At 50.8% G+C, this 27,258-nt stretch overlaps 1 protein-coding gene and 1 long non-coding RNA gene across 3 annotated transcripts; both read left to right on the top strand.

The window, feature by feature from the left end:
- Nucleotides 1-48: 48 nt before the first annotated feature.
- Nucleotides 49-17,727, top strand: setd1a (SET domain containing 1A, histone lysine methyltransferase). Of its 2 annotated transcripts, none has more exons than XM_072704723.1 (21): nucleotides 49-278; nucleotides 1,166-1,310; nucleotides 2,009-2,107; nucleotides 2,201-2,471; nucleotides 3,374-3,501; nucleotides 3,614-3,858; nucleotides 4,060-5,890; nucleotides 6,143-7,201; nucleotides 7,800-7,991; nucleotides 8,475-8,562; nucleotides 11,819-11,988; nucleotides 12,592-12,640; nucleotides 12,724-12,937; nucleotides 13,048-13,109; nucleotides 13,498-15,014; nucleotides 15,227-15,563; nucleotides 16,053-16,225; nucleotides 16,611-16,721; nucleotides 16,849-16,968; nucleotides 17,194-17,331; nucleotides 17,446-17,727. In XM_072704723.1, exons 2-21 carry the CDS (start codon nucleotides 1,173-1,175, stop codon nucleotides 17,617-17,619), a joined length of 7,116 nt encoding a protein of 2,371 aa, XP_072560824.1. In that variant the 5' UTR covers nucleotides 49-278; nucleotides 1,166-1,172; the 3' UTR covers nucleotides 17,620-17,727. The 2 variants fall into 2 exon arrangements, with proteins under 2 accessions (XP_072560824.1, XP_072560825.1); XM_072704724.1 differs by lacking the exon at nucleotides 49-278 and adding an exon at nucleotides 1,714-1,839 and having other exon boundaries at nucleotides 1,172-1,310.
- A 7,930-nt stretch (nucleotides 17,728-25,657) lies between these two features.
- Nucleotides 25,658-27,180, top strand: LOC140581609 (uncharacterized). Its single transcript, XR_011984704.1, has 3 exons — nucleotides 25,658-25,795; nucleotides 26,436-26,588; nucleotides 27,019-27,180. It is a non-coding gene; the product is annotated as an uncharacterized lncRNA (long non-coding RNA).
- Nucleotides 27,181-27,258: the final 78 nt, after the last annotated feature.

The raw sequence follows: 27,258 nt of genomic DNA, 5'->3' as shown, positions 1-27,258 counted from the left end.
TCACGATTGGCAGATTCGCCTATAAACCATCCGTGTAGTTCGCTTTATAAGAAATGGGTATCCTTATAACAATAGTGCCACATACCAAATAAATTTATGAACACAACACAATGTCATTTTAACGGTGATATGTCTTAGATCCTGTATCAAAAATAAGTTTTTAAAGTAAGGTGTAGAGTTTAGAAAGGAAAGTCACTCGTCGGGATGTGAAGAATCTGCTGCAGCGAAACGCCAGCGGTAAATCGCAGTGACTGATGGAGAACAGGCGAGGCTCGCAGGTTAGTGCGCGATGGCCGCTCGTACTATTTTATTATATTTTTGTCGCGAATTGCTATTGCACGGCAGTTTTGGAGCGAGGTTGTTCTAACGGAATATTTCCGCCGCCGAAATGTCCCGCTTGACGGTGTAAGGCTGTCCATTTTGGTTTAGCGTAGCCCTGTGTTTTGTCCGTACGTTTAAGGCCTCCGGCGAAGCGGCGGGCTCGGAGTTTCGGGTGATGCGGCCGGCGAAGCGCTCGGGGGGCGGCGTGAGATCGCCGGCTGCACACCTTTGATTGGAGCCGGACCACGTACCTCTTTAGGACTGTCTTTGCTGCAGTTGGCCCGTTGCGTCACCTCCTGGCTCCCCGAAACGGTAGCCAAGCTACAGTAGACTCGCTTTCACTGACAGCATGGCTGCGATTTTTGCTGTTGGAGCGGGACCGTAGGGTACCGCCTCGGATGCGGTCTGTGCTGTGCACCTCTGCTGATTCCGACATGGTTACACGATGGTGCGTTGGCGCAAATAAAACGGAAAAGTCACGGAGCGAAGTGCAATTTGTCCGCGGCCCATCGCGCGTCCGGCCGTTCGCTTTGTTAGACGCCCCACTCGTCGTTAATCGGACGCCCGATTACCGGGAGGCTCCGCGCCGAGTGCTGCGAGCAACCCTGTGACCGGCAGTGTGTCAGTCGGACCTCGGGTACAAGTGGGGAACAACTGAATGAGTTTAAACTTCTAAAAAAAGACAGGCCGAGCTGGTGTTTTGTCCCTCTCGTACTAGCCCACCTCTGAGAACCGAAAGGTGCCGCGGTCGCTTTTAAAACCTGCCCTTCGTCGGACGTCCGTTTGGGAGCCGCTTCGGGTGCGCGTGGAAGTAAATGCTGTGTTGTTCCTGCCCCTTTCCCAGTGACAACATGGATCCTGACAGTGGGGTGGAAGCGCAGCGAGCTGTCAGCCTGCAGTGGAAAAGCTACAAGCTGATCCAGGACCCGGCCATCCGCAGGGTCGCCCAGAAAGTCTACCGCTACGATGGGGTGCACTTCAGCGTGCCGGTCAGTGGGTCCCCTGCAGGCCGCCAGACCTCCGTCCCTGTGATACAGAGCTTTACGTACACGGCTTGTTTATCGTGGTTCTTACGCACATGTTGTTAATTTGTTTGTTCGCGGCGCTTTATAGCATTTAAACTAAGATTCAGTTTTATATGTTTTTGATGCAACATCCGTGTACAGCTGTAATTTCAGGTCTAAGAAATATTAAGCAATATAATGGCTTAGATGATTATTAATAAACTCATCGATGCTGGGAAAGTTTTTGTTGTTCTTCTTTTGGGAGTGAATTCCTTTGAAAAGCTGTGTTGTGTGTGTGTTTGGGACATTGTCAGTGCAAAGTGGATCTGATCTGACAGCCCTGCTTACCCGGACTTGGCAAGCTGCAGTGTTCTTTTTGTTACTGTAGGCAGTGGACATCAATATACCTTAGGCTGGGGTAATAAACATATGGAGATCTGTGGACAAGCATTGAGAAAATTGAGCAGTGGCTGTCACTACTGAACAAAATGCTTAAATTTGTCCTCTATATTTTGTAAGTTCTGGTCTTGCTGTTTTGTCACCTACCTGTGTGCATGAGATATCATTTTGAAGATAGACTGATAGACTGTCTGTTGGTTTCATGTTATGTTTTTCTCCCTTGAGGGGGGCATGGAGCTGAGTTTGCATGTTCTGCATGTGGCTGACACCTCTGCCTGTCTCAGGACTCGGGGTTCACCCCAGTGGGGGATCTGCGGGACCCCCGACCTCGCAGGATCTGGTCCAAACGTGCAGAGCTGTCCCTACCGGTGCCCAGATTTAAGGTCTGTGTCCTGACCCCTGCTCGCACCCCCCTTGCCAAATGTGCCCAAAGTGAAGGCCTCACATATAACGACACACCCTGTCTCACTAAACAGCTGGACGAGTTCTACGTGGGTCCGATCCCCCTGAAGGAAGTGACCTTCGCGCACCTGAATGACAACATCCGGGAGCCCTTCTTGGCGGAGATGTGCGCCAAATTTGGCGAGGTGGAAGAGATGGAGATTCTGTTCCACCCAAAGACACGCAAGCACTTGGGCCTGGCCCGCGTCCTTTTCACCAGCACCCGGGGTGCGAAGGACACCGTCAAGCACCTGCACAACACTTCTGTGATGGGCAACATCGTCCACGCACAGCTGGACATCCGAGGTGCTCCCCTGTCAGCCTGCACACTCCTGTTTTGTGTCTAACCTCCATGTGCACGTGCTTCTGTTATGTCGTCTACGTGACATTATTCCTTTGTGCTGTCATACAGGTCATGTAGATCCAGCAACTGTGCAGTTCATTTCTGGTCAACATCCTTTTAAATTTTTCTCTCTGTTTTTTGTCATAACTGACCTCAAGTATCACCACAGATGATTTTTTTTAAGTTGGTTAAGATCAAAGTTTTGGGACATTTTGGAGACTCTGGGTCAGAGCTGAGCGATTGATGAGCCCATATGGGTTTTAACTATGGTCAGTTAAAATCAAAAAGGTGCTGTTGAGTGACTCAACTTTAAGCCATAAGTACCTTTTTGCTGGTGGGAGTGGAAGTGGAGCAGTTGTTTTAATCACGTTTCCATTGCAGCCTGGTGCTTTAAAGTTTTTCTAAAATTTTAGATTGAGTGGATTAGGAATGGGTCGAGGTTTGGAAGGTCATGGGTTTGAATCCCGTGGCAGGCAGAGTAATGATATCACTGTTGGGCCACTGAGCAAGGCCCTTAATCCCAGCTGCTGCAGGGACGCTGGATGCTGGGTGACCCTGTGCTCAGAGCCCAAGCTTTCCTCACATGTACATCCCTTTGGACAAGCATCTGCTCAATAAGTAAATGCAAATGTATGTGCTTGGAAACCCAGTTGTGAAGCAGTGAATGTTACTGACTTGCAGATTTGCTTGGTGTTTTCTAAGCACAGAAAGCTGTTGATATTTTTATTTAATTTTTTTTCTCTGGTGCGGGCACAATCATATTGTACACCTGAGCTCTGACTGAGCTGACCTCGCGTTGTGTGGGATGTGTTAAGGCTCTTCTGTGTTTCTCCCCTGACTTTCTCCCCTCTTTCTCCATGCTTAGGCCAGCAGAGGATGAAGTATTACGACCTGATAGTGAATGGTACCTACACCCCCCAGACCGTCCCCACTGGAGGGAAGGCCCTCTCTGAGAAGTGCCCGCCATCTGCGCCCCCCACCAACCCCGACACGGTAAGGGAGAAGGCGCCCCCCCATAGTCATTCACTGTATTGCGTGTAGAAGATACCGTACGGCTTTCTCAGTCTTCCTGACATCGCTCATCCCATGCTCTTCCACTCCACAGTCTTCTGATGTCCGGCGCAGGCTCTCCGGCGACTTCATGGGCTCAAGTGTGCCCCCCCTCACCCCAGGCAGCACCACCCCTTGCTCCGTCGATACCGGTTTCAGTGAGCCGCGCCTGGACACGCCTCCTTCCTCCCTGGGAGGGCCCTTCACCCCGGGTTCCTCTGCATCTTCCCAGGGCGGGGGCACGCCCTACACTCCTCGCTCTGGGACTCCCTTCTCCCAGGACTCGGCATTCAGCAGCAGGTCTGCTTGAGACAAAGCTGGTGTCATGCATTCGAGGGACTTAAGCTGCTAGATTTCTTACACAGGTTATTGGCAGCTGTGACAGCGCCATCTACTGGCAGTCCTGCTACTGCTTTTGGCCAGTGTATCCATATTGTTAAAGTGGTTGATGGGTCAGGAGTGTGTAACCCCCAGTCTAAGGGACCTGTCTCTGTCTTATAGGCATGGGAATCTGGGTTACGGAGGAGCCGGCGGCGCTATGAGCAGTAGTTACCCTTCTCAGGACATGTTGCCCTCTTCCTCCTGCTCTTCCTCTGCTGTCTCCTCGTCTTCTTCCATTGGGGGATACAAGACCTCCCGCTACCTTGATGAAATGCATGCACCTCCCCAGGAAGGGCCCCCCTTCCACTGGGGTCGCCCCCCTTACCCCCCACCTGTCTCATACCGCCCCAATGAGCCGCCTCCTTACCCCGCCTATCACAATGCAGGGGGCAGCGGGCAGCATTTGCACCTCCACCCCCCGCTTCCTCCTCCTCCTCCCACATCCCAGTACGAGCCCCCCATGGTCTTGGAGAGGGACAGGGAGCGAGAGAGGGACCGGGACAGAGACAGGGACTCCGTTGGCCGGTTCCCGGCCGGGGTAGGCTCCCGACGCTCCTCTTACCACCATCAGCCGCCGGAGGCTGGCGTGCCCTCCAAGTCGTCGTCCTATCATTCCCATCACCATCACCACCACCATTCAGAGCGCCGGGACGAGAGGGGCTACCGCAGCGGGAGCAGTGGAGGCAGCTCCAGCTCGCGGTCCGGAGACCATGGCCACCAGAGACACCGGAATCACCACCATTCCCACAACCACCATGGCGGGGGCAGCCGGCGCAGGGGAAGCCGGGACAGGGAGCGGGATAGAGACAGGGAGCGGGAGCGGGACAGGGAGCGCGAGAGGGATGGCGAGTTCCCCAGCAGCTCGGACTTGCGCTATGCCCCCGGGGGCTCCGGCCCCGGCCGTCCGGCCACACCCATGTCCTCCAACAGCCTGTCCCCGCTCCCCTCTTCTTTCCCCTTCACATCAAAAGACACGCCACTTCCCGAGCAGGAGCCCAGCTCAGCGTACCGCCCACCGGGGAGGGAGCGCGGAGCAGCCGGTGATAAGGACTACCGCCATCAGACCCCCGTCGCACCGCCACCTCCCCCACCACCACCCCCATTGCCCCCAGCATCAGTCATTGCAGCAGCAGTTGCGGAGAGCTACGGCACTACAGGCTATGATCAGGAAAGCCCCCCACCTGAGGAGCAATGGGCCAAGCTGAAGCGTCGGCCCAGCACGCCGCCATTGCCTCCTCAGACATCCCTCTCCTCCAAGCCTGTCCCGTCCTCTCCTGCCCATCCCTCCATCACCTCCTCCTCCTCGCCATCCTCTACCTCCGTTCCCCTCCACGGCCCACCGCTGTCTCCCCCCAGTCCCGCCCCTGACCGCAATTCGTCATCCCCGGAGCCAGACTCCACCAACGAGAGCCTACCGTTCGTCTACCATAGCAGCAGCCTGGACTCCCGAATCGAGATGCTCCTGAAAGAGCAAAAAGCCAAGTTCTCCTTCCTGGCGTCGGATGACGAGGATGAGGAGAAGAGGGACGAGAAGCGTGCCGACGGGGATGAAGCCCATGCCAGGGGAGTCCCTGCGGATGGTTCTGGCGAGGGGGTCTGTGAGGGTGAGGTGAAAGAGGGCGGCGGCGAGGAACGAGACCGGCGCAGGAGGCGCGATGGGAACAGAGGGCCGGGCGAAGCAGATGGTGGCCGTGCACGCCGAAAGGCAGAGCGGGAGAGAGAGCGTGAAGGGCGCCGCCGTAGGGCGAGGAAGGAGGGTGGAGGTGAAGGCAGGAGGAGCCCGGCAGTGGCCACCGCCCCCTCTTCCACCTCCTCAGCCCACTCGCCTCCCCCAGAGGCTGCCTCAAGTCAGCCATGCCCCGACCAAGAAGAGGACCCCAGCTCCGGGTCAGCTGACCCTCGCAAGAGACATGGAGCACACACGCCCCCCACTCTCAACGGACAGGGCCAGGTAAGGCATTACCGTGCCATGAGTGCGGGTGTCCTGCATTAGTGGTGTCTGGGGATATGGACCCATAAAGAGCCCTTTTCTTTACTGGGACTGTCTTTGGATAGACCTTAGAAATAGTGTCACACTAACATTAATGTTAAAATGACATTGAAGGAGCATTTTTGCACCCTCTAGTGGTGATTTTGAGAATAGCGGCATCTCTGTCCAGTGCCTTGCTGAAGCTGTGTGCCGTTTGGTGCCTCCTCTCCCCAGGCTTCTCCCCGCTCCTCTGGTGAGGACATGGAGATTTCGGATGAAGACGAAAATCCGGCGCCGGCTGGTGCTTCTCACCACGCCGCCCTTCCCTCCTCATCGTCCTCACCCACCCCCTCGTCTCAGTCTGTCCCACCCTCCCAGACCCCCGACCCCTCGTCTTCTCCCCCTCCCCTTTCTGAATCCACTCAGCACTTTGGCAACGTCCTGCCCCCACCCATGCCCTCATATCCACCCCACCTGCCCCCGCCGCCGCCACACGGCTTCTCCCTCCAGCCCCCTCCTCCCCCTGGGCTCCCCCCACCCCTAGCGCACATGGATCTCCACCCGGAGTTCCCACCTCCCATCCCCCCGCACATCTACGACTACAGCCGCTCCATGGAGCTGATGAGCCAGTACAGCGGAGGGGCCCCCATGTCCTTCCAGATGCAGACACAGATGCTGAGTCGGCTGCACCAGCTGCGCATGTCCTCCAGCAATGGAGCAGCAGCCCCCGGCGAGCCACCCCCGTCAGACTACCCCCCATCTTACCCGCACGACTTGCCCCACCTGCACTCCCTCCCTTCTCACCCTCCCCCCCCTCACCCGCACCACCCCTACATGGACCAAGAGGGAAGCGGCGCCCCCTTTGACCAAGACCACCGCTACATGCCTCCGCCAATTCCGTACCCATTTGCCGACCCTCACGCCCCCCAGTTGCCGCCCCCGCCCCACCACGGCCTCCCGCCACCCCCCTCCTCCTGGCCCCCTCACCTGGTCCCCCCTCACTTCCCCTCTTACTTGCACCCACCCCCTGGGGCTCCAGCACCATCCCACTTTGGCCCGCTGTCACCATCGGCCAGCCCTTCCTCGTACGCAGCCCAGTTTGGTGCCGTGGGCGGCCCACAGGTGCCTCTGCTCCCGCAGCACCCCCACGAGGCCACCGTGCGTCTGGTCCTGGCCGCGCTCATCCAGGAGATGAAGAGCATTGTACAGAGGGACCTTACCCGCAAGATGGTGGAGAACATCGCCTTCGGCACCTTCGACGAGTGGTGGGAGCGCAAGGAGAGGAAGGCCAAGGTTAGGGGGCGGGGCTTCCGGTTACCCCCACCCTGTCCTTAATCGCTAGGATGTGTAACTCTTACTGTGCACCATGCACTTCTGCATTCTAGCTCTGAATCCTGTGTGAGGCCAGTCGGTTGATAGATATGACAGGTTTGCTAGGTTAAAAAAGTGTATGTTAATCCAATTAACTGCTTAATTGAAATTCCTGGTTTACAATGACCACTAAATTGTAAGAGCAAAACTGAAGCTGGAAAAAAAAACTAGAGATGCACTTACAAGCCAGCAGATGATACTGCAGGTGAAATTCAGCATTTCCTATATGCCTATGGCCAAGGTGGAAGGTTCCACTCACAGGTTATTAATCTGTGCTGCTGCTAGTGGTCAGTACGCAAACCAACCGGTAAGGACAGCGGTACATATGCTTCAATAATTCATGCGTATATTCATTGCGCTTCAGCAATGTGTTAAAATCGATAGCCTGCTGTTGTCCTGGGAGCATAACCAGGAGCCATTAATGGCCCAGCTGGGAGAGCCAGTAGTGCAGGAGGTGCCATGAAACCCCACACAGTCTGCAGGACTTCGCTGAAAATGGTGCTCCTTCCCTCCCAACCAGCCTTTCCAAACGACGGTGCGCGGTGTTTCGGCCAGCCGAGGGGACGAGGAGAAAAAGGAGAAGGAGGAGAAGGAGAAGGAGAAGGCCAGCAGTCGGCCGCGTGAGCCCCTGCTCTCCCTGGTGGACTGGGCTAAGAGCGGCGGACTGGAGGGCTTCTCCCTGCGAGGGGCGCTCCGCCTGCCTTCTTTCAAGGTACCTGCCAGAGGCGGTCTCTGCATCGACTCAGTGGAAGGGCCCAGGGTGGGGGGGCGTTACTGCTGAGCAGTGCTGTTAGTTTTTTACTTTAGTTTTTGTTTTCATACTGTTTTCAGTTTTCATTTGAAATCCAGTTAAGTGTGGTTTTATATAGTTTCAGTTTTAGTAACTTTGTTTCTAGTTCTACTCAAATGAGTGCGCTCTTAATGGGCAAAACATTACACCTACACATACAAAGAAACACATTACTGTAGCTAAACAGCATTTAAACTTTAATGGAGAGTGATGTTTGTTTTTATTTTAGTTCTGGAAGCAATGTCTTAGTTGTAGTGTGTAATCATGTCTTATTCCATTTTCTGAAAATGTTTTCTTTCACGTTTAGTTGTATTAGCGTTAATGATAACGCTACTGCAGATGCATCTTTTGTGTGTTGGGGAGCAGCTCGGCCCGTTAGCTTTAGCATTGAGTGTTTCGCCTCAGGTGAAGAGGAAGGAGCCCCTAGAGCTCCAGGAGGGGGTGGACATGAAGAGGCCCCGCCCATCCACTCCCCCCGACGAGGAGGACGAGGGTAAGCACTGTTTCTTTTTTCTTTTCTTTTCTTTCTTGCCCTTACTTCCCAGTGTTTTTTCAGTAACTAGTCAACTTTACTGTAATTAGCACCTGACCCACTGCTACCAATAAATAGTCGTTCTTAAACAGAGTAAAGCCTTATGTGGTATCAGATAAAACAAACAAAATTGGTTAATTCATTCATCGTCTGCCTCGTTTCTGGGTCCGGGTCGCTGGAGGTCCAGTCTGAGCAGAGATACTCAGACCTCCCTCTCCCCAGCCACCTCCTCCAGATGTCCTCAGTCATGTCCAACCAGGAAAACACCCAGGCTCTTGCTGACCAGCTGAGAGATATAATCCTGGGTCTGCCATAGGGGTCTCCTCCCAGTTAGATATGCCTGAAGTACCACCTCAACTGGTTCCTTTCAACATGGATGAGCAGCAGTTCTACTTTGAGTCCCTCTGAAAGGTCCAGTCTCCTCACCCTATGTCTAAGGCTGAGCCCAGACACCTGGGGAATGACACTCATCTCCACCACTTCTTCTCATTCTGCTGGTCCCTACCCAGAGCTCCTAACCATAGGTGAGGGTAGGAATATAGATTGACCAGTAAATCAAAAGCTTTGCCACGTGAGATCCACCTGTCAATCTCCCACTCCATTACTTATAAATGGGACCCTAAGATATTTAAATTCCTCTGCTTGAGGCAGTAACTATTCCTTCACTTGGAGGGGGCAATCCACCCTTTTTCAGATGAGAACCGTGGCCTCAACTAATCCCTCAGCCGTAGCACACTTAGCTGCAAACCACCCCAGTGCACGCTGGATTTCACCGCTCAATGAAGCCAACAGGGCCACATTATCTGCACAAAGCAAAGCTACAATACTGAGGTCAGTGAACCAGACACCCCCCACCTCCAGAAGTTCTATTCGTAAAAGTTTTGGACGGAATTAGTAACAAAGGGCAGCCCTGAGTCAACACCTTCCAGGGACGAGTCTAATGACTCCTGCCAATGCAAACCAAGCTCTTGCTGCAGTTATACAGGGACCTGATAGTCTGTAACAGGGACCTCACACCCCATACTACTGTAGCACTCCCATAGGACCCAGAGCCCCCTGAGGGACACGATCGTTTGCCTTTTCCAAGTCCACAATACACAGGTAGACTGGTAGGGCAGACTTGCATGAACCCTTCCTCATCCTTGTGAGGGTAAAGAGCTGGTCCAGTGTTCTATGACCTCGAAGGAATCTGCATTTCTCGTGGATCTGTGGACCAACCAAGAGACAGACCTTCCTCTCCAGTACCCAGGCATAGACCTTACCAGTATGATCCCCCAAAGGTGGTGGGAACAGACCCTCCTGTTTGCTTTCTTACTGATTGGTACTACCACCGCAGTTCAGAGGCACTGTCCTCAACCTCCACAAAGTGTTGAAGAGGCATGTCAGCCAAGACAGCCTAAAAACCTCAAGAGCCTTCTGGAACTCAGGGCGAATTTCATCCACCACTGAAGCCGTACCACCAAAGAGTTTTTTGACACTACTTCCTCCAAAGAAGCCATGTTAGTGTGAGTCAGGAGGTTTGCAAAGAACTCTTTCCACTGCCTGACTGCCCATATGATTTCAACAGTACTCCATCCCCTCCTCAACAGCCCTTCTTCCCTCTCCAGATCTATCTATATGTTTGCCAGAATCTCTTCAAGGCCCACCAAAAGCCATTTTCCATGGCATCACCAAACTCCTTCCATGGCCGAGTTTTTGATTCCACAAATGCCAATGCTGCATTCTGCTTGGCCTGCTGGTACCTGTCAGCTGCTTACCACTGGTGTCTACCACTAGGTTTGGAGGCACTAATAGTCTTACAGCCACAGGTCTGCATAGCTGCCTGGAACATGGAACATGGCCCAATCAGACTCAATGTCTCCAGCCTCCCTCAGAATGTTAGAGAAGTTTTGCCGGGGGCTCTGCCAGACACTTCCAAAACACCCCCACTATACGTTTGTGTCTACCAGGTCTATCCGGCATCTTCCGCTGCCATCTGATCCAACTCACCACCAGGTGGTGATCAGCTGACAGCTGAGCTTCTTTCTTCACCTGAGCATCCCAGACATACAATCTTATCTGATCTGATCATATGACTATACCATTTCCCCAGAAAATTCAATCAGTGGTCCTCAGCTTAAACCTCGGAGAAACAGAGCTGAGTACCTCTAGCCTGGTTCTGGTGCCAGGTGCACAGTTATGCTCAAACATGGTGTTTGTTATGGACAAATTGTGGTTAGCACAATGTCCAATAACACTGCTTGAGTTCAATCATTTGCAGGGTTCACTCGTTACCTACGTGAGTATTAAAGTCCCCCAGTAAAATGATGGAGTTAGCGTATTAGATTTTTTTCTCTTCTAAAAATTTACCCCCCTTACTCTCTTAAAACTGAAATTTCAGATCTGTATAATTGGTTAACTTAATGCATGTTCCTAATAAGGAAATCCTGAACCAATCAAGTAAGAGATGGCATCGGAATCATATGTCCATTTTAACAAGTTTTTCCAGTGCTTTAGAGTACTTTTCATTGGGTTACATCATTTGTGAAATGTCATGCTCCTCCCCTAGAGGTCATCATCTCATAATAAACGTATAAAATTCAGTCGTTAATATGATTGATGCAGGCTTGGTACCATAGAGCTCCTGGTCTGGCCTCAGGCTGTTTGCCACCCGGGTTGAAGCACCAAGTCACCTTGGTGGCCTTGACCTCCGCCCGATTCCGTGCCTTTATTGATGAATGCGTTTGCACGATGGCTGTAACCTTACCCCGTGGCGGATCCCTCTAATCCCATCCCAGTGCGCTCTCAGCTCAGAGAATGCAATATTATTAGGGCCCCACATTGAGCAATTTTTGAACACTCCGGGCATGATGTTCAAAGGCCAGCCAGCCTCCTTTTGATTTTTAAATTTTAAATCAAAGACGGGAAACTGGCCAGGTCTCCCCAGGCGGTGTCAGTTATCGACGTGGGGCCATCCGGAATTCCTATCAAATTTTGAAAGCACGAGAATTACAGAGCACTTTTTTCCTGAACCATGCAGGTTGGACACCCATAACAACCCAATTACTTCTCCCATTAAAATTCAGTTTCCCCAGTTTTCTGTGAATCTTTGAAACTGCAGTTCAGGGCAAAAGAGTGACCTAGATTTCCCTTTGATCTCCCTAACACACATGCACATTGTCCGTACATATTTTTTCTTTTTTGAGGTAGTTTAAAAAGCGCATTCTGTCTCTGTCAGACTCATACCAGGAGAAGGGTCCAGACGCCCTGGGTGGGCGCGGCGAGGAGGATGGCGACCCCAGGGCTGAGCGGCAGGGGCGCAGGGGGCAAAAGAGGATGAGGAGGCAGAAACAGTTCGAGCTGGACAGCGAGGGAGAGGAGACGTCGGACACCTCTTCCTCCGACAAGGTGTCGTGCTGCTGTTTCTGAACACATCCCAGACATGTCTGGCCGACCTACAGACAGGATGAGACTCCAAACCTGCTTTGTCTATAGCACCGGGCCCTCCTGTGTCTGTGGCTGCTGCATGGTCTTTTAATTGGCTATAATGAGCCAGTTCCCTTGTGCTCAGTCACGCTGAACAAGCAGCCTGAGGAGTGTGTGTGAGCTCTCTGCTGAATTCTGTTCTCCTGTTTTTATTTTCATAGTTGCTTTAATCTCTTCTTGAGCAAAGTTCCTGGGGCCTGTATCAGTTACCCCACACTGATTTATATTGAATCCTCATGTGTATGCAGGGTAACTGGCCTACACTATGACGTACTTTTTCGCTTGAGCCATGTGGGGTCCAAAAACATATCAGGTTTAGTGCTGTTGGCTACAGGGGCGGACTGGGAGTTGAATTTGCCAGCTCGTAATCACAGACCGCTTGATATCAGCTCTATCCGTCCAGATTACTACATAATACCCATAGTTTTGGAAGCTCTCCCTTCCCTTTCCAAATGCGCCCTCCTGCCTGTGTGCAGCAAGCCTCTTTGCCCTAACTTGGCTGATGATCCCATTGCACTTCTGCAGGAGGATGACGAAGATGAGGAAGACAGCGATAAGGAGGATGACTCTGAGGGTAACAGAGCCGGGCTCACACTCCTGCTGCTGGTGTCCCGCGCGCCTCTGGCCCGTTCGCTAACCAGGCCCCTTTCCCCGCAGACGAGGCGGTGAGCGGTGACAGTGATGACGAAAGCGAGTCCTCGTCCTCTTCGGAAAGTGGCTCCTCATCCTCCTCATCCTCATCTTCCTCCTCGGAGGACGAAGAGGATGATGAAGAGGAGGCCACGAGGCCGGGGGAGATTGAGGGAGTGGACACCATGGATGAGTCCACTATGGACAGCGCCATCTTGGATGTGGAGCGGGAGGACGAGAGGTATCTAGGAGCTGGCGGCCTCCCAGTCTGGTGACTGTCCTGTGAGGGGATCACAGAGCATGTTTCCCGCATGTTAATGACCTTTCCATGCTGTGTCTCTGCTGTGCCAGGATCCGTCTCCAGGGGGCAACCACCAGCGCCGAAGGCAGGAGGGGATCTGATCCCAGAGCAGGTCTGTGCGGCGTGTCAGGGAGTGTAAGCAGGAGCATGAGCATGACGAGGAATGTGACACTGCGATTGACTGGGAGGTGGCGGTGTGACACTGCGATTGACTGGGAGGTGGCGGTGTGACACTGCGAGTGACTGGGAGGTGGCGGTGTGACACTGCGAGTGACTGGGAGGTGGCGGTGTGACACTGCGAGTGACTGGGCGGTGGCGGTGTGACACTGCGAGTGACTGGGGGGTGGCGGTGTGACACTGCGAGTGACTGGGGGGTGGACGGTGTGACACTGCGAGTGACTGGGGGGTGGCGGTGTGACTCTGCGAGTGACTGGGGGGTGGCGGTGTGACTCTGAGCATGGTCCGCTGTGACTCAACATTCTTCCTCCTCCCTTTTGTAGCTAAAGGCGACGCACGCAAGGCTGAAACCGATAAGCAGGCAGCCCAAAGCGGCCCAGGCTTGCGCCGCCCCCCCTCACCCCCACTTCCCCGGCCTTCTTCCCCCATCCCTCTGCTGCCCCCCCTCAAAAAACGCCGCAAGACCGTCTCCTTCTCCACAGAGGAGGTTGACAGTAAAGTCACACAGGCCCCCGCCCTCTCCATGCCCCCCACATCCCCATCGTCATCCCCCGCCCCCACACCATCTCTGCTCCTGTCGCCTGTCCGAGCTCAGCCGCCGGAGTCCATCCTCACCTCTTTCTCCCCTGTTGCCCCGCCTGCTGTCCCATCCGCAACCCCCACCAGTACCCGGCCCCCACCGGTGCTCCTCCCCTTCGCTTCCAAGCCAGGGGAAGGCGGAGCCCTCTCCCCATCTCCTTCAGCGGGTTCGGTGCTCACAGTACCACCACCAGTCCGCTCCCTCCGTCCAGACGAGACTAAGAAAAGCCCTGGGGCAGCAGCCCCCCCCCACACCCCCCCAGCCAAGTCCCCACCAGCTTCCAGGCGGGGCACCGCCAAGGAGACACCCCCAAAGTCCCCGGTGGTTCCACTTCCACTTGTCTGTCAGACGGTGCAGAACTTGCCCCCAGACCACGCCTCCATGGTGAGGACATCCTACGAGGAGCCGGCTCCCGTGCCCCCCATCCCATCTCCTGTCCCAGCCCCCAGGGGTCGCCCCCGAGGCCGTCCTCGGACCGTCAGTCTGTCGGCCGCTGCACTGCCCCCCGTGTCGCAGGTGAGCCCCGAGGGCGAGGACGGAGCAGAGAGGGGGCACAGGTTGCGTCTGCGCGAACAACTGGGTGCCACCGGCCTGTTGCAGCTGGCAGGGACCCCGGGCACGGCACCCACCCCCGACCTCACCGTCCTGGCCGACGTGGCTCTAAAGCTGGAGCCCGAGGCTCAGGACTCGGAGGAGACGGAGACGTCGGACGAGGCGGAGGAGCAGCAGCAGGCGCTAGGACCAGAGGTGGGGAGTCTAGCGGCAGGAAGTGTGACCATGCTGCACCCCGAGGGCCAGTTTGTCTGGCTGGAGCACAACTACTGCAAGCCCCAGGTGCACCTTGCTGCTCCAGCCGCTGCTGGTCAGAAGAAGGCCAAAGCGGAGCCCCACCCGGTGCTCCTCCCTGCAGACATCAACCACCATGCCATGTCCGGGGTCCTGGAGGCCCCGGAGGAGGTCATAGGAGAGCCACAGCCATCCAAGGAGGAAATTTCAGATCTCTACCAGCCCCTAGTGACTCTGTCTGCGCTCGGGCTTCTGGGCGAGCCTGGGGATGCTGAAACCAAGGCCCCCGTGGCCCCTGCTGCCATCGCCACCCCAGTCAAGCGTAGGGGCCCAGTGGCCAGGGAAGCAGATCGGGAGGAGCAGGAGAAGGGGAGGAGCAAGGGGAGGAAGAAGAGGAGGAAGGAGAAGCAGGAGCAGCAGCAGGCAAAGAAGAAAGAGCGACAGAGCAAGAAGGAGAAGAAGAGGAAGTTAGAGGTGAGTTGGATGTGCCGTGTGGACGTTGCGCTCTGCCAGCTGAACCTCAGTGAAGCCCTTCACAGAATGTTAGCGGATAAGTGTTTGTGGTGCTGTGCGAGTCGACCTATGGCCTGGTAATGGCCAGCGCACATTCCGCCTATAAGTGTAGCACCTGCACCCTTTTTTTTTGCCAATTCAACACTTTAATGGTTTCTGATCTTCCCGGCTAGGAGCTGGAACTGGAGGATGTGGACGTGGAGCAGCTGGAGCCCGGTGAGCCGTCCGAATCTGACGAGTCGGAAGAGGATGAGGAGTGGCGCGAGCCGGAGGAGGCGAGGAAGAGCGAGCGGCGCAGGTCCCGGCCCAAGGCCTCTGCCGTGCTCCCGGCGCTGGCTCGCACCTTCCAGCCACGCAGCGAGTTTGAGCAGATGACCATCCTGTATGACATCTGGAACGTGGGCCTGGATGTGGAGGACATGCGGCTGTTGAAGGTGACCTACGAGAAGCTACTGCAGGAGGACCCCAGCACAGACTGGCTCAACGACACGCATTGGGTGCACCACACTGATATCCTTTCCCCTCGGCCGCCGTCAGTGGGAACCTCTGTGCTGTAGGGAGGTCGGCCACGCGAGGTCGCGCCTGACATACTCCAACTCTGACGGCTCACCAACATACCCGTCCCGCTGTGGCCGCCACCTGTGCTCAGTTTGGGTGAGGGGGTTGGGTTACTGTACTATTTCAACCTCTTTGTCATAATGCTTCTATAACACTTACAGGAAAAGCAAGCCTGAAAAAATAAGTCTGGGAAGCTGGGAAGGGCGTATGGCCATCGGGGAGCAGAAGGACAGGAATTTAGGGAGGAGATGGGTCTGGGAAAAGCAGCCAGGGTAGATTTCCTGGCCCGTTTGTCACAAGATGCCGCACTGGTGAAATGCGTAGCATGAATATGTCTTCCTCCTGTATTCTTCCCCGCTTTGCCTTTCATTATGGAATAGAGCGCTCGTCAAAAAAACGTGTTCCCGACCACAAACTTGTGACCCTTGACCCCGTCTGCACTCACCAACATCCCCAACCCCCGGCGCAAGAAGAAGAACCCAGATGAGCAGCTGCGGGAGCACGTGACAGGCTGTGCCCGCAGCGAGGGTTACTACGCCATCAGCCGCAAGGAGAAGGACATCTACCTCGACCTGTACCCCGGCTCAGCGCAGGAGCTCGACTATGACAACCTGGTGAGGAGTCTGACCTGCATTCCTCACCCCGAAATGATGTCACGCTCGTGCTGGCATGTTTCCGAGGAAACCATGCCCATATTGTGTTAGACTTTGTCAGCGGACCTGGTACAGGATGTAAAGTGCTATTTGCTATTCCCGGTTCAGTTCAGTAGGGACACTAATTTACGTGAATTGTCGCACATCGGTTTGGCAGACTCTTCCGGAAGCTTCTGTGCAGACACGCTCTTTTGGGTGTTGGCAGGGCTGCCAGTTGCTTTTGGGGTTTGGCATGTTCCTGTTTACTGCTGTCGTAAATGACACCCTGTGATTTTTGGTCTGGGTTCTCAAGAGAGGAAACCCCAGGAATGACTGAGTAACCCTAAGTCCCTCCCCGTGTCCCCAGGCCACCAACCGCGTGCTATCAGAACGTCGCTCTGAGCAGCGCAGGCTTCTCAGCGCCATCGGCACGCAGGCTGTCATGGACTCTGACTTGCTGAAGCTCAACCAGCTAAAGGTATGAGCCCCACCCCTGCCTATGGTGTGTATGGTTGCTCAGGCGCATGTGGCGAGTTGTGAGAGTTAGACTGGAAGCTCGCCTCGGTCAGCTGCCATCCAGTAACGGTCCCGTCCCCCTTCCCCAGTTCCGCAAGAAGAAGCTCCGCTTCGGCCGCAGCCGGATCCACGAGTGGGGGCTGTTCGCCATGGAACCCATCGCTGCCGACGAAATGGTCATCGAATATGTGGGGCAGAACATCAGACAGGTACCACCACCCCCCACGTGTCCTGACGCCACCGGCCCCCGCGTGTCCCGACACACGTGTCCCCCACGTGTCCTGTCACCTCCCGGGCCCGCTCTGATGCCACTGCATGTCCTGCCGTTGCCCAGTCCCGCTCTACCACCGCCGCCCCCTCTATGTCCTGCCACCGCCCGGCCCCGCTCTGATGCTGCCCCTCTGCTCTCTGACACCACTGCCTTGTGCCCTCAGATGGTCGCTGACAATCGGGAGAAGCGCTACGCCCAGGAAGGCATTGGCAGCAGCTACCTGTTCCGGGTCGACCATGACACCATTATCGATGCTACCAAGTGTGGCAACCTGGCCCGATTCATCAATCACTGCTGCACTGTGAGCTCCGCCCTGCCCTCTCTGCCTTGCAGACCTGTGCTCCCTTTCTCCCCTTGTTTTTATTTTATTTTTGTCATCATCTTTAACGTGTCTCCACTACCCTCCCCCCAACAGCCAAACTGCTACGCGAAGGTGATCACCATCGAGTCCCAGAAGAAGATCGTCATCTACTCCAAGCAGCCCATCGGCATTAATGAGGAGATCACCTATGATTACAAGTTCCCCATTGAGGAGAATAAGATCCCCTGCCTGTGTGGGACGGAGAACTGTCGCGGCACGCTTAACTGATGGCCCCCCCCCGGAGGCCCCTGTTCTGAGCAAACACGCACATGACCCCCCCCCCCAAGGCACAATGACCTCTTTTAATAACTGGCTGAAAAGGGGGTAACCGTGTACAGCGGCATGCTGTGCCTCCTCCCCCCCCCCCCCCCCACCATGTACCCCCGAAAGCAACCCCCCCCCCATTACTGGCCTCCCCCAGCCTGGAGACAGATGCCTGGGTAGCTGAGGATGTTCTAGATCCGATCACACTGCCCCCGTCCCCCCGCAGCGCTGCAACCCTGTCAGGCGACCTCATGCGCAGAGACACTGCTGTCCATTCCAACCTGAGTATAGCTGATCCCTGTCCATTTGGACATAACCAGACCCAGATTTCTGGCCAGTTTCATCTGGCCCTGATTGTGCAATTTTTTAGATGGCTCTTTCTAACCCTTTATTCACTTTTTTTTTTTGTGAGTTGGAACGTGGGGGGGTGGGTCCTGCCCTGAGGTCCCCCTTTGGTTTTCCACCCACATAGAGCAGGATACCCCGGGTTTCCCAAATCTTGTGTCTGAACAGTTTCTTCTCCTGTATGGTAGGGCAGAAATCGCTCATGTTAGAATGTTTGAAAAAGACTAGCCCGTTCATTTTAACATGTTTTATCAAAGTTTTATTTTAGTATTCTTAGTCCGCCATGTAAACCACTAACCCCCCACACTGGGTTAGACCGGTGTGACTTTGGTGAGCCGGGCATGCAACTAGGCATGTCAGGCCATCGTTCCCCAGGCTTGTGGCTCGCCATGTTGGGGCCTCATGCCACGGACGTGGTACAGCCTGGGGTTAGAGTGTCATAGATGTGGCGGCAGTCTAGCTGCAAGCACATTTGTTCCACTTGTGCTGCAGTCTGGCTCAGGATTGGCTCCACCGTGTGACTCATCTACAGCCAGGGTGGTCTGTAGCTCTCGGGACATGTCAGTATTCCACCTTTGAACTTTTATCCTTCTTTTTGTCTCTCTAGGAATATGTTAAATGTTGGAATTCCCCTTTACGCCGCCTCTTCCCCTCCACTAAGCATCCGCCTCACTCTGGTATCCCTACTTATGAGTTTGTCCTGTAAGCGCCAGCCCTCTCCCGCTTTCTTGCGACTCCGCCTAGTCAGGGGTCACGCGTCTGCTCGCAGGAAACTTGCAACGCATTTCCCAGGGCCGTGCACTGCATAACACGGTGTCACGTCCTGGTGGTGAGTGATGTTCAGCCCACTGGTTCATCTTGTTTATGATTTCCCTTCCCGTAAGAAACTCTCAACACAGAAGTCAAGCCTTTCCGGTCTTCAGTTGGAGAATCTCATCGATCCTTTTCCCATGAAGAAAAAGATCTGTAAGATAATTCTCATTTCGTTACACACCAACCTGCATAGTTGTAACAAAAAAAGTGAAAAAAGCTCAACAAATTAAATGTAAATATTGTAGAGGTGTTTGTTTCTCGTAGAAACACACTGTTATGAGTCTGTAAATATGTTCTTCCTTTCCTACTCCCAGAAAACCTGTACATACATTTCCATTCAGTTCTCTTATTTTTATTGTTGTTTTAATTTGATTTATTATTTTAATATTATTTGCAATATTTCTCTTGTATTAATGCGTTGGACCCTTTATTAATGGTGCATTAAAGTATTTTTTAAAAAAAAGTAGCAGTCATTATTGGCTGAAATGGACCGTGACTGTACTAGGAGTGATGTGGCCTTTGTTCCCCTTCTTTGTGGTCCTGCAGTAAACTACAGGTAAGCGTGGGAGGGGGAGATGGATGATGCCTCCTTGTGCATATTTGGGCCAAATTCCAAACCTCAGTTTGCCATCTTGGTTTGGTTTAGTAGCGTATATACAAAATGTTTTCTGACTTGAGTGAAAACAAACTTGGCAATGACGTGTCTGTGGTAAGTTATTTAAAGTTCTTTGGTCTTAATGTTGTTGAAAGCGTGACTGAGTTTCCGTACATCCTGTTCTGCTCTCTAAAGAAAGCTTTTGTTTAATCTTAATATAATTGTAAAAACTAGAATTCAGCAGCTACTTTTGGTCCCGAGGTAGTCATTCCTTTTTATATTATGTATTATTTACTGCCTTTCACAACAGTGACCCCTGGGTGCTTTACATGGGTCTGTTGTGATACATTAAACCATTATTAAGATAAGAATAATACAAAAACATTTTAGAAAAGAAATAGTGTGGGCTGGCTTGCTAAAAGCATGGTGTGAATTGTGATCAAGGTCAAAGCCAAAGTCCTTGAATGGGTTGGTTCTCTGCGCTGGTCTGTGTAGGGTGGCAGATTGAAGTCTGCGCCCACGATGTTACAGTTCATAAGTCACAACCACAATGTCACCCATCTGTGGGACTGAATCAGGACTCTAACTCAGATGGGGTACCCAGCTTGGGCACCATCCGGACATCTGGGAAGGAAGGCAGAGAGCATGGGTGGTCAGAACATGCATAGACACACGAATGGACAAGCATAGTAGATCAAATTGGCATGTACAGCAGCACCAGCAGCCATAGTTACGGCGTGTTGTATTCAGTTGCAGGTAAGCTAAAAGGAGGTAATAGGTCTTCAGTCTAGATTTAAAGATCACACTATATCTATGTGGAATGACAAGGAAACCTGTGTTTTGTGATCTGAGTGGATGATGCGACTTGTAAAGTTGAAGTAGTTCTGTTACGTAGACAGGTGCTAGAGTGCCTTATATGTAAGTAAGAGAACTTTGAAGTTAATCCTAAACCTAACAGGAAGCCAGTGTAGGGGTTACATGTTCAAACTTCCTGCTCCTGGTGATGATTCAAGCTGCTGCATTTTGGATACGATGCAGGGTATTTATTGTGCAGTGTGTGCTCCCTTCTAGCGATATCTGTAGTAATCCTATTAAGATGCATTGGGTTTAAAATGCTAGCCTTGGCTAACTTGACGTGAATCATCAGGGCTGTCTGGAAATGGAAAGCGATGACCCAGCTGCATTCCTGAAACTGCTGAATGCCACGGGGCACCAGTCGAGGCTCAGGCTCCCGTCACACTGCATGTAAGCACAGGGTGATTTTTATAATGGCTGAAGAGCGCCAGTTGGCAGTAGGTCTTTTATTATTTCAGTCAGTCAGTTGCTTATATATAAATTCTACTGTCCTTCCTTTTTGTAAGAAATTATGTATTAAGGCTAAGCTCTCAAGGACAGGAATGTGCCTCACAGTGCATGAGTTTGTGAGTGTGAACAGTGGGATTGGGTCAAAGACTGCCAGTGAAGCACGGCATCCAGGGAGGCTCGGAAAATGAGGAATCAGAGCATATTCACCACTAAGCTTTTTTTAGACAGCACACAAGAATCTTCCATAGACCCAGTGAAGCATGGCATTATTGGGCTGTATTTATACTGGTTTCAAAGACAAAATTAACGTAAATGTTTATACCAAACAACTGAATTATGTGAGTTTGCTGCTCACTGACTATAGTTCAGCCTCAGCCCAATCACAAACTGTTTAGACTGCTAAGGTCAGGGAGAAGCCTCAAGGGCCGGACAGAATGATGCAGGAGAAGCTTTGCGGCATAAGCGATAAGATTTCCCAACAAAAGCACATAATGGACAATCTGCTACTACACACATTCATTCCAACTCTCTCTCTCTCTCCTTGTGTCTCCCCCTCCATTCTCACCTCTCTTGCATTTTTCATGCTGCCTTTCACATCTGCACCACTCACACAGAGTGTTACTGTTTTTATCTTATTCTTTTTTTGGTATTTTATATTTAGTGTATTTTTATTGCACTCTGTATAATTTAGATATACGTTGTGTAACATATAATATATTCCCTATTTATATAGCACAGCCGGTGAATCTGCCAGAACATTGTGTGTTGTACAAGTCTGACTGCATGTGACAGACTTTGAACTTGAACCTTGAAGGCAACTCCCTTGAAACGATCAGTGCTGTGGTTCAATTAGTAAGATAGATTACACTTTTAACCGCAAAATACAATGAATTTACAATGATACATTGACTAATTCAGTTCTTTTTGCAGTTTTATTAGGGATAGCCTTGCTTCCGTGTAGCCTTCGGGTAATCGCTTTTGATGCAGACTTGGTACATTACAGCCCAGCGTCACATCACGAATGGCCAATTCCGCAAGCCAAGTCTGACAGAGTAGCCCGGAAGGAAGAGGGGAGCGTACCAGTTCCTAGGCGCAGATGTTGGTCGTACAGATGAAAATAGTTGTTTGTTAGCATTACTGCTTCTCCGGGTGTCACGCACAGTCATTTAAATGCTTAATCTGGAAGGAACCGCAAGATAAGCAAAGTTGGCAAAAGCAGGAAGGAACTGTATAATGCAGCTTTTATTAGGAGTGACTGAAATGTGGCAGAGCGCAGCAGATGATTTCGCACGTAAGCACAGAACCTACAATGACTCCTTGGGAAGATGTGATGTAAATGACGAAACAGGATGTGTGGATGATATAAATTTTGCAACTTCTGTTCTCTACCATATAACAGGATTATTATTTTATGTAGCTAGCCTAATGGTTAAATTGTAAACTGGTGATAAGTATCATATTCACAACCTTAGACTAGTACTTCTAGGAGAAAAACATTAACGGTATACGTATATGACAGGTGTTTTCCAACCCAGTCCTCAGATACCCATAGACAGTAAACATTTTGGCTCCGTCCCAGCTCCCTGCCAGACAGCCCAGTCCAAAACTTGGACTGCCCACGGGTCCCCGAGGACCGGATTGGGGAACACTGATATATGATATTAAAGTGTCATCCATCTTTCAACCACTTTTCCTGGTCAAAGGGTTCATCCTGGAGTCCGTCCCAGGCAGCACGGGACACAAGGCTGGGGTCCCACCCAGGATGCCAGTCTGCCACACACGTGGTGATTCAGGGGCCAGAGATATAATACTTTGGACTGTGGGAAGAAGGGGGTGGCAAGGGGGATATACAGTGATGTGATGCAGGAAGTGAGATTGAAAGGATGAATATAGTCATTTAAAAAGTGAAAACACAGGATAATTTATATTGAAAAAGTGCCTGACTATCAAAGATATTAAATGTAGCAGCAGAGTACAGTAATAAAAGAAAAATACACACACACACAGGTTTGTAATTATATCTTTGTGGGGACTCTCCATTCATTTTTATGGGGAAAACATGACAAGCTTAACACTTACCCAGCCCTAATCTTAACTATAAGTAACCAAACAAAATATGAGAATTTTGGCATTTTTAGTTTTTTGATTGCATTCACAGATCCTTGTGGGGACCTGAAAAATTGTCTCTACAATGTAAAAATAACAGGTTTATATTAGATTGTGGGGGACATTTGGTCCCCACAATGTAATACAAATATAATCCACACACAGACACACACGTATATCTATATCTACTGTATATCTACAGTCATGGAAAAAATTAAGAAACCACTCTGTATTTTTAAATAAATCTGCATTTTTAAATCCTGGTTTAATCGTAATTCTGCTGGCAGAAGACTATGCTGAGCAGCAAGTTGCTTCCTGGTTCAACATTTCTAAGACAGCAGTATACAAGAATAAGGTTAAGCAGGAGACACTGGGAACGACCAGAAACCAGCCAGGTAAAGGGAGGAAGCGACTTTCTAATGCCAGAGATGACCGTTAACTTATCCGACAGTTTCTTATGAATCAGAGGATAACATCAAGTGACCTTCAAAAGGAATGGGAATCATTAAGTGCAGGTGTGAAGTGCACTGCTAGGACAGTTTGTATCAGGCTCCTAGAAGCAGGACTGAAGTCCCATAAAGCAAGAAAGAAGCCCTTCATATATACATATAAACATGAAACAGTAAAGTGGCAGTCGGCCTGTAAAGAGAGATTGTGGGTATTTTTTGGCTTAGGTGATGACACGCAGAGCAGCAGAGTGTGAAGTGTCTTAAAAGCTGCCTCAGATTCTCTGGTACATTTCACCAAATGGTAGTAGGACAAAGAGTCTGTGGGAAGATTTTTTTGCTGTATAAATAATCTGCTGCAGAGCAGGGAGTTTCCAAACTAGACAATAACCGCTGGCCAGAGTACTCTCTCTGACGCCCCCATAGATTGTGGTGAGCACAGGGGGTAGAAGACTTCCACACTGCAGTCACTGCAAGAAGTAGCGACACTGCTACATCCTCTTGGCTAGGTGGAGGTGTTCAGAGAGATACACCTATGACCATCACATTAACTGGGAGGAGTATGCAGCAGCTGTCACTGGCTGCATCAACAAGGGCATAGATGATATGACTGTCTCCAAGATCATCACCCCACAGGTCAACCAGAAACCTTGGATGTTGTTGGAGGTGACCACCTGGCTTTATGTTCTGGAAACAAGATAGGCCTTAGGACAGCAAAGGAAAATGAATAGCACTTGTGGTGGGGCATCCTAACGATCTGGGACTTCAAGACCACAGGCCCATAACAGCGACACCACCCTCTCAGGTGCACTGAATGAATTCTGTGCACAGTTAAATTCACTGAAAGACATGCCCACAACAAGGACTGTAGCCCTTTCAGAGCAACAAGTACCATGTCTGCCCACAGCTGATGTGTCAAAATTAAATACAGCAAAAGCTGCTGAACAGACTGTGTATTCATAAAACTTCTGCGGGAAGCAGGAATCTCTTTCTGGCTGGATTTACATTTATAGCATTTAATAGACACTCTTACCCAGAGCAACTTACTTTTTTTCTAAATTCAGGGACAGTTCCCCTGGAGCAAATTGTGACTAAGGGGTTTGCTCAGGGACCCAATGATGGTAGTGCCCGAGGTAGGACTCAAACTCACAATCTTTTGGCCAAGAGGTAAGCATCCTAACCACCAGACCACCAACACCCAGCAGACATCGATTGAGTCTGGCCCAGTTTGGCCTGTCGGCAGTTGAGGGCCTGCACATGGCATCCAACTTGTTCTCCCATCCGCTGGGAATGTCCAGGTGCTGGTAACCTCTGGGGAGAACATCATCTACTTGCTATGGTCGAATGGTAGCCCTACTCCTTATAAAGTCTCTAATGTTAATACACTGTTAGGTGTTTCTGTAATTTTGAGTACTATCCATATTTATAATTAGTGCTGGGCGATAAAACGATCTCGATTTTTTATCGATAAAAAATGAGGACGATCACGATGATACACACAAACTATAAAACTCGATCAACCAAGTTTGCTCCGTTTTAGAGAATGCGCCGAGACAGACAACTCAATGGCTTATCGAGCAGAGGTTTATTGAAAGCCAGCACAACAGCCAATCACTGACGACGTTGTAATTTTGCCCATCCTGCCTTAAAGGAGCAATGGGTGCGTTCGACTTGGGCTTAGGTCTGTCTGCAGCTGACGCGACGTGGAGCGCGATCTGCCGGCGGCTGCAGGGGTGGAGTATGAACTGACTGCAGCCAAGTCGGACAACTTCTACTCCTCGTAGTCTGTGAGACCTGACTGCAATGGCAGCACTGCCAGAAGGGTGTAAATAAATCTGTACAAATATCACCTGCATGCACTTTACTTCTTTTACAATAACCAGCTCCTGATACAAACTGTTAGCAGTGAATAAAACTATTGTGTATAGTGGCTCTGTGTAAAAATATAGCTCCCAGGAAAAAGATCAAATACACGTATTTCAAGGATTCAAAGTTTTTATTGTCATGTACAGAGTACAATGCAATTCTTACTTGAAGAATGCCTTCACAGACTGGACGATTAAACAAATAAAGCAGCGCAACATTACAGCAACTAACAATAAATAAACCACTGACTTACGTGTACTATTAGAGCATTTATGCAATTTATTTAAACTTTATTTTACCAGGTAAATGAACTGAAAACCAGTTCTCACTGCTTTACGTGCTTTTCGGGAGAAATAGCAGATAACGCATTGGAACTTCCTGGGATACAAACATCATGCGTGTGACTATCTTCAGCCAATGAGGGCAAACTGCAAAGTTGTGTCGTCACGGAGGCGGTTCCATTTTGGGCTGCACGGTCTGTCTCAAGTCGGCTTGCTCTCGCGAGGATTTTGTACCATGTGATATGGTGACGTTTTGCAGCGCCAGACAAAAAAATCTAACCGTGATTTGGCATTTTTTTTTTGAATAAGTGTTTTTTGTTTGGTTTAGATACTTTTCTACCTCAGAATTTTTTTGTTTTTTAAGAGACCAAGAATAGAGGAAGGTACTTGTTGCAGTCAGTTCTGTCCTGCTTTATTTTATGTTTTCCCTTTAACATATTTGCAATATTATACAGTTTTGCACATTCTTACATTATTATATGGTTTTGTTCATTTGAGCTATATGTTTCTTTGAATACTTGAAAATCAATAACCTTTTATAATTTTAAGGGAATTTTGTATGTAAACAGTAAAATTTGTTAGAAAATAAGTATTTTTCTACTAATATTGTTTATTTCAATGTATTCATTGTATTTGTCAGAATAGGGTTATTTTTATTATTACTACATGGAACAGCATTGTGAAACTATAATATTGATAATTATCGATATCGGTCAATAGGAGAATTTTTTTTTTTTGCCATATCGCCCAGCTGTATTTAAAATGAATGCTAGCTTGTCATCCTTAAATGGAGGTTCATCCAGGATCCCTTGAAATCATCCAGCAATAGATGGTCTTGGATTCTATGCAGTCGGATTTTTAAGGGATAATGCAGTTTAGTGTGGAGTCATTCTTGGCCAATCCTAGCTATCCATTGCTTACAAAATTGAGGAAATTTGAGTTGTTAATACTGACTATGCATTTAAATATTCCATTGACACAGCAGGATCTTAAGGCGTTTATTAAATCTCTGGTTGCTGATAGATTAGTGGCCTACTTGGAGGAAGGAAAGCCTGCAGGCATGGAGGTGGCTGATCCTGAGAGAGTGGAGCCTGTTGAGAGGACCCAGGCTGAATCTAGGGCAAGGCTACCCTGTTTCAGCCCTACTGTGACACCCCGGAGCACTGCGTCAGAGAGGTCAGATTGGTCAAGCAGATTAATAACAAGAAGGCAATATTGGAGGCAGCATGATGCAAGAAAAAGCAATCTAGGAAGTGGGAGAACACTGTTCTTTTCTTAGTCCATTCATAAATAATCCAGTAGGACCAGGGGCGGATTAAGGTGTACGGAGGCCCCTAGGCTACAGTAGTCTGTGGGCCCCCCAACCCAGCCCCGCTCCGCGCCAATGGGGGCCCCCTTGCAGGCTGGCACACGTGGGGCCCCCAGGCTTAAGCCATATCTAGCCTGTGCGTTAATCCGCCCCTGAGTAGGACAGATAGTATTTATGTTTTTATCCAAATGCTAAAGCCTGCTTCCTGTAGGAAGAGTATGGCGTAAGGGTATGTTTTTGTTTTTGTCGAATGACGTTCAAGTTTTCCCCCGTTACCACTCCCTTTCATAAACCTAGGCATGATCTAGACCGAGACTGGCATTTCGCTTTAACGCACAGTATACAGTCCAGCCGCATTGCAGACGACAGAAATACGCAGCAGGTAAACTATACAAGAATTATTAAGGGTATATTAATATAGTTGTAATAAATACATATAATCAAAAGTCTGAAAAATTACTGAATGAGTCAATTTCAGCGTACCCAGCCATGCAGAAGCCGAATATCGGGGGAGGGGCAAATGGGAGGGGCTATGTC

This window comes from Paramormyrops kingsleyae, chromosome 22, assembly GCF_048594095.1.
Source record: "Paramormyrops kingsleyae isolate MSU_618 chromosome 22, PKINGS_0.4, whole genome shotgun sequence".
NCBI lineage: Eukaryota > Metazoa > Chordata > Actinopteri > Osteoglossiformes > Mormyridae > Paramormyrops > Paramormyrops kingsleyae.
This window is presented reverse-complemented; position numbering and strand designations above follow the sequence as displayed.

Excerpts from the sequence above, each read along its gene's own strand:
- setd1a (XM_072704723.1), top strand. The coding sequence starts at position 1,173 with ATGGATCCTGACAGTGGGGTGGAAGCGCAGCGAGCTGTCAGCCTGCAG. Across the intron at positions 8,563-11,818 it reads CCCCGACGAGGAGGACGAGG|ACTCATACCAGGAGAAGGGT; the intron begins GTAAGCACTGTT and ends TGTCTCTGTCAG. Across the intron at positions 15,564-16,052 it reads GCATTGGGTGCACCACACTG|TCACCAACATCCCCAACCCC; the intron begins ATATCCTTTCCC and ends CCCCGTCTGCAC.